At 39.6% G+C, this 7,500-nt stretch overlaps 1 protein-coding gene across 2 annotated transcripts in view; it reads right to left on the minus strand.

Moving 5' to 3' along the window:
* The window catches only part of LOC138973114 (protein eyes shut-like), a 102,700-nt gene extending 100,862 nt beyond the window's left edge, over window positions 1-1,838 (minus strand). Inside the window, exon 1 of one of the 2 annotated variants that reach the window (XM_070345774.1) lies at window positions 1,565-1,838. In XM_070345774.1, coding sequence (XP_070201875.1) covers window positions 1,565-1,616 — 52 coding nt within the window. In that variant the 5' untranslated portion in view covers window positions 1,617-1,838. The remainder of the gene's footprint in view (window positions 1-1,564) is intronic. The other variant, XM_070345775.1, reaches the window with a different exon arrangement.
* Window positions 1,839-7,500: the final 5,662 nt, after the last annotated feature.

Consider the following 7,500-nt stretch of genomic DNA (forward strand, 5'->3'; position numbering starts at 1 on the left):
GTTTTTGTCTTGTGCACGTTTAAGACCAAGTGATTGATCTGTGTGAATTACAGGCATTCCCTTTGCTATATAAATACATTGCATGCGAGCCGAGGATGTGCGTGGTGACTGGCCTTTCTCTTTTATTTGATCACAGTGAAAATGCACACACACATTCACACACACACACACACACTCTCTCTCCCTCACTCCCTCTCTCTCTCTCTTTCTCTCTCTCTCTCTCTCTCTCTCCCTCTCTCTCTCTCTCTCTCTCTCTTTCTCTTTCTTACACACACACACACACCCACACACACACACACACACACACACACGAATACAGACTCATGCACGCACACACACACACACACACACACACACAAACACTCACACACACACACACACACACACACACAAAAACACACACACACTCACACACACACACACACACACAAACAGTAACACTAACACATGTGCACAAAATGAACACACACACACACCGCGCGAGAGAAAAAGACGTCAAAGACTTTTGACCGTGACGTAATCTTTTTATGACGCTATATTTCTCGTCAATGTGTGACGAGTTCGGCTGTTCTATCAGACTGCCTGGCTGGCTGTGGCTCCGCGAATTCCTCCCACCGCCAAGTCGGTTTTTTGTGGTTTATTTCGCATTTAGGTCCCAGGTAACATTATGAAGTTTTAATACGATCAATCGGACCTATTATCAAGTTAGTGTATCAACTTTTGAACGAACTGCGCCCAGTAGTTTCCCAGCAATAAGCTGTTAAGTGGAGAAAGACAGACAGACACACAGACACACAGACACACAGACACACAATTAAAGTCTGCTGAGCCCTTGTACTAGCGTACTCGGGGATAACAAGGCGGTATATAATTATGTACACAGGGGTTTTGGGGATCCGGGACTCTTGGGACCCTCCGCGTAGGGGGTCCATGACCCTCTTAACATTAAAAGCTTTACTACAATACATTGCATAACACTACACAACATTGCATTGCATTATACTTCACTACACTTCACTACTCTACACTACACTACACTACACTACACTTCACTACTCTACACTACACTACACTACACTACACTACACTACACTTCACTACTCTACACTACACTACACTAGTCGATCTACACTACTTTACATTACATTGCATTACACTTCACTACACTTCACTACTCTACACTACACTACACTACACTACACTACACGATCTACACTACACTACATTTCATTACACTGTACTACACTACACTACACTTTACTACATTACACTGCACTACACTACACTTTACTACATTACACTGCACTACACTACACTACACTTTACTACATTACACTGCACTACACTACACTACACTACACTTTACTACATTACACTGCACTACACTACACTACACTACCCTTTACTACATTACACTGCACAACACAACACAATACAATATAATACCGCAAAATATAACACATCAACGGGGGTTATAATAAAAGCGAGTCCCACATGCCAGATTATGTTCACATTTTCTTTAACCGTCACAGAAAGACTAAAACGGTCTTGCGTCGTTACTCACGTGCAAGACTTGTCACTCCCAGCACCAAGACCACAAGGCAGACAGCCACCATGTTGTGGACAGTCTTAGCCGTCACGACCTCTGTAAAACGTGACACTTAGTCAGTCACTTCACAGAGTTGTCCCTAGTAAGAATTAGTACCGAATAGGTGCACCAAATTTGTAACTATGATATACAAATTAGCTATCATTGTTCAAGGAATACTACCCCCTTCTGTACCTTAGCCTAGACGCACACGGCCCGATTCGCTCGAAAGCGCACCACGAGTGTGGTCATAAATTAAATCGAAGGGATGAATGCGCTTCAGGGCGCTGCTTCTCTCGGGTGTTGTATAAAAAGTAGCCAAGAAGCGCCGCCTGGCGGCAAGACGACTAGAGACCTCTATGACGTGGCCGCCTAATTACACGCATCACGTATTCAAACAAGGGGAGGGACTCAGAGGAAGCAACCTAACCCAACCATCACAAATATTTCTCTTTCTTTGCCTCTTTTACGAACATGTTAAAACATTTTCTTTCTCAAAGTATAGGCGCAAAGTATAGGCGCGGTAGCAGGAGTTGTAAAGCAAAATCTTACAGTGTATAACTTAGGTTCTTTTTCAATTTGTATTATTCCTTCAACCTCTCTTTATGAAATCTAAGAACCAAAGGGAGGATTATAGTCCCTCTGAATACCGACGACAAAAAAGTAACTGAGTGATAGTGATGCGTAAACAGTCTAATTGGAGCAACGAGAATAAGAATCATTGGAAATCAACAAGAGATTTTCATTCTCCGGAGAAAGCATTGTTCATCAAAATCAGTCTATCTGAGAGTGGTTCCACATAGTTCACTTTTACTCTTGTGGTCGTCTGTATCTAGAGCTCTTACTTCCATTTGATTCTTAGATCATATCATCAGCATTGTGCCTTATTTTGAATTTTATCGATATTTAGAACATTCGTGACAAACATTACAGTGCAGATACTTTGAACGTTTCTTCAGACAAGATTTTCAACTTTTTGAAAGAGATGGGAGACGGGCGAAGTGGCGCAGTGGTAAGACGTCGGCCTCCTAATCGGAAGGTCGTGAGTTCGAATCCCGGCCGCGGTGGGTTAAGAGTGGAGATTTTTCCGATCTCCCAGGTCAACTTATGTGCAGACCTGCTAGTGCCTTATCCCCCTTCGTGTGTACACGCAAGCACAATACCAAGTGCGCACGGAAAAGATCCCGTAATCCATGTCAATCAATCAATCAATATGAGGCTTATATCGCGCGTATTCCGTGGGTACAGTTCTAAGCGCAGGGATTTATTTTTTTATTTTTTTATTTTTATTTTATGCAATTTATATCGCGCACATATTCAAGGCGCAGGGATTTATTTTTGCCGTGTGAGATGGAATTTTGTTCACACAATACATCACGCATTCACATCGGCCAGCAGATCGTAGCCATTTCGGCGCATATCCTACTTTTCACGGCCTATTATTCCAAGTCACACGGGTATTTTGGTGGACATTTTTATCTATGCCTATAAAATTTTGCCAGGAAAGACCCTTTTGTCAATCGTGGGATCTTTAACGTGCACACCCCAATGTAGTGTACACGAAGGGACATCGGTTTTTTGTCTCATCCGAAAGACTAGCACTTGAACCCACCACATAGGTTAGGAAAGGGGGGAGAACATTTCTAACGCCCTGACCCAGGGTCGAACTCGCAACCTCTCGCTTCTGAGCGCAAGTGCGTTACCACTCGGCCACCCAGTCCTCAGAGTTCGGTGGGTTATAGAAACACGAAAATACCAAGCATGCATCCTCCGAAAGCGGCGTATGGCTGCCTAAATGGCGGGGTAAAAACGGTCATACATGTAAACCCCCACTAATGCAAAAAACACGAGTGTACGTTGGAGTTTCAGCCCATGAACGCAGAAGAAGAAGAAAGAGATGGGGGACTTTTTGATCACATTTAAAGTAGTGACTGTCAAAGAATCTGACTTTCAAGGAACCTTCCAGGTTTTTGCTTCGATGTTGTTAATGATTAAAATGTAAAATGTCTTTAAGAGTAGGCCGAACACAAAACAGAAAATTAGGTCAATGCTGATTTTTTTTTAATGTAAGTCAACAATCCTAAGACGGGTTTTAAAACTCTTTCCGGAACACTGCATAGCATCTGAACAAACACCTATCCAAAATTGAACTCAAAGAACATCTAGTGTTTGGGTATACATGTACCACAGGTAATGAAAATCATCAAAATGTACACATAAACCTACCGTTTTTGAGTCACTTGAGAAAAAGTGACTCTATGTAATCGGTCAGTGTTAGTCTGTCCGGCCGGCCGTCCGTAGACACCACCTTAACGTTGGACTTTTCTCGGAAACTATCAAAGCGATCCGGCTCATATTTTGTTTAGTCGTGACCTCCAATGACCTCTACACTTTAACGATGGTTTCGTTGACCTTTGACCTTTTTCAAGGTCACAGGTCAGCGTCAAAGGAAAAATTAGACATTTTATATCTTTGACAAAGTTCATCGGATGTGATTGAAACTTTGTAGGATTATTCTTTACATCAAAGTATTTACATCTGTAGCCTTTTACGAACGTTATCAGAAAAACAAGGGAGATAACTAGCCTTTTCTGTTCGGCAACACACAACTTAACGTTGGGCTTTTCTCGGAAACTATAAAAGTGACCGGGCTCAAATTTTATGTGAACGTGACTCCCAGTGACCTCTACACTTTGACGTCTGCTTTGGTGACCTTTGACCTTTTTCAAGGTCACAGGTATGTCTTGAAGGAAAAAAATTGAAATATCATATCTCTGAAACTATTCATCGGATTTGATTCAAACTTTATAGGATTATTCTTTACATCAAATTATTTACATCTGTATTGTGTTGTGAATAGCAATTTCTTCCTGTCCATCTGATGCCTCATATAATATTCAGAACTGCGAAAGTGACTCGATCGAGCGTTTGCTCTTCTTGTTGACCACTCATGCGATCGACACTTGCATCAGTAGGAATGGCTTAGCACGAGAAGCAAGCCAGCTAAACAACACAACAAGTTGTGTCTGGGTATTTCATTGAATTCACTTCCTTCTCGTGGGTAAAAGTTGACAATTTTGTCCTATTATAAATGTAAGTAAACATGTTCATTGGTTTTTGTCAGGTCGATTATGGGGGTTCCCTTGTGATCCCTGTAAAAAGACATCTTCGATCCGAAAGGTGTTCCTTAAATGGCATAGAACATTTGAATAAAATGACATGGGAATTTGTGCTTTTGTTGGGTTGCGAAATGTTTCGTGATAGTCTGTTGCTAAGTTCAGTTTTATGTAAGTGCAAATATTGCTAAAGAGAAACAAGTCGCGTAAGGCGAAAATACAACATTTAGTCAAGTAGCTGTCGAACTCACAGAATGAAACTGAACGCAATGCAACGTGAAATTGACAAGAAGAGCGGGGTAGTAGTTGCGCTGAGAAGGATAGCACGCTTTTCTGTACCTCTGTCGAACTCACAGAATGAAACTGAACGCAATTCCATTTTTCAGCAAGACCGTATACTCGTAGCATCGTCAGTCCACCGCTCATGGCAAAGGCAGTGAAATTGACAAGAAGAGCGGGGTAGTAGTTGCGCTAAGAAGGATAGCACGCTTTTCTGTACCTCTCTTTGTTTTAACTTTCTGAGCGTGTTTTTAATCCAAACATATCATATCTATATGTTTTTGGAATCAGGAACCGACAAGGAATAAGATGAAAGTGTTTTTAAATTGATTTCGACAATTTAATTTTGATAATAATTTTTATATATTTAATTTTCAGAGCTTGTTTTTAATCCAAATATAACATATTTATATGTTTTTGGAATCAGCAAATGATGGAGAATAAGATGAACGTAAATTTGGATCGTTTTATAAATTTTTATTTTTTTTTACAATTTTCAGATTTTTAATGACCAAAGTCATTAATTAATTTTTAAGCCACCAAGCTGAAATGCAATACCGAAGTCCGAGCTTCGTCGAAAATTTCTTGACCAAAATTTCAACCAATTTGGTTGAAAAATGAGGGCGTGACAGTGCCGCCTCAACTTTCACGAAAAGCCGGATATGACGTCATCAAAGACATTTATCAAAAAAATGAAAAAAAACCTTCGGGGATTTCATACCCAGGAACTCTCATGTCAAATTTCATAAAGATCGGTCCAGTAGTTTAGTCTGAATCGCTCTACACACACACACACACACACACAGACACACAGACACACAGACACACACACGCACATACACCACGACCCTCGTTTCGATTCCCCCTCGATGTTAAAATATTTAGTCAAAACTTGACTAAATATAACAAAGTAAAAACAAGTCGCGTAAGGCGAAAATACAATATTTAGTCAAGTAGCTGCCATTTTTCAGCAAGACCGTATACTCGTAGCATCGTCAGTCCACCGCTCATGGCAAAGGCAGTGAAATTGACAAGAAGAGCGGAGTAGTAGTTGCGCTAAGAAGGATAGCACGCTTTTCTGTACCTCTCTTTGTTTTAACTTTCTGAGCGTGTTTTTAATCCAAACATATCATATCTATATGTTTTTGGAATCAGGAACCGACAAGAAATAAGATGAAAGTGTTTTTAAATTGATTTGGACAATTTAATTTTGATAATAATTTTTATATATTTAATTTTCAGAGCTTGTTTTTAATCCGAATATAACATATATTTATATGTTTTTGGAATCAGCAAATGATGGAGAATAAGATAAACGTAAACTTGGATCGTTTTATAATTTTTTTTTTTTTTTTACAATTTTCAGATTTTTAATGACCAAAGTCAATAATTAATTTTTAAGCCACCAAGCTGAAATGCAATACCGAAGTCCGGGCTTCGTCGAAGATTACTTGACCAAAATTTCAACCAATTTGGTTGAAAAATGAGGGCGTGACAGTGCCGCCTCAACTTTCACAAAAAGCCGGATATGACGTCATCAAAGACATGTATCAAAAAAATGAAAAAAACGTATGGGGATTTCATACCCAGGAACTCTCATGTCAAATTTCAGAAAGATCGGTCCAGTAGTTTAGTCTGAATCGTTCTACACACACACACAGACACACACACACACACACGCACACACGCACACACGCACATACACCACGACCCTCGTTTCGATTCCCCCTCGATGTTAAAATATTTAGTCAAAACTTGACTAAATATAAAAAAAGAAGACAAGTCGCGTAAGGCGAAAATACAACATTTAGTCAAGTAGCTGTCGAACTCACAGAATGAAACTGAACGCAACGCAATTTTTCAGCAAGATCGTATACTCGTAGCATCGTCAGTCCACCGCTCATGGCAAAGGCAGTGAAATTGACAAGAAGAGCGGTTTAGTAGTTGCGCTGAGAAGGATAGCACGCTTTTCTGTACCTCTCTTCGTTTTAACTTTCTGAGCGTGTTTTTAATCCAAACATATCATATCTATATGTTTTTGGAATCAGGAACCGACAAGGAATAAGATGAAAGTGTTTTTAAATTGATTTGGACAATTTAATTTTGATAATAATTTTTATATATTTAATTTTCAGAGCTTGTTTTTAATCCGAATATAACATATTTATATGTTTTGGGAATCAGAAAATGATGGAGAATATGATAAACGTAAATTTGGATCGTTTTATAAATTTTTATTTTTTTTTACAATTTTCAGATTTTTAATGACCAAAGTCATTAATTAATTTTTAAGCCACCAAGCTGAAATGCAATACCGAACCCCGAACTTCGTCGAAGATTACTTGACCAAAATTTCAACCAATTTGGTTGAAAAATGAGGGCGTGACAGTGCCGCCTCAACTTTCACGAAAAGCCGGATATGACGTCATCAAAGACATTTATCAAAAAAATGAAAAAAAAAGTTCGGGGATTTCATACCCAGGAACTCTCATGTCAAATTTCATAAAGATCGGTCCA

This window comes from Littorina saxatilis, linkage group LG8 (genome assembly GCF_037325665.1).
Source record: "Littorina saxatilis isolate snail1 linkage group LG8, US_GU_Lsax_2.0, whole genome shotgun sequence".
In the NCBI taxonomy this organism is placed as follows: Eukaryota; Metazoa; Mollusca; class Gastropoda; order Littorinimorpha; family Littorinidae; genus Littorina; species Littorina saxatilis.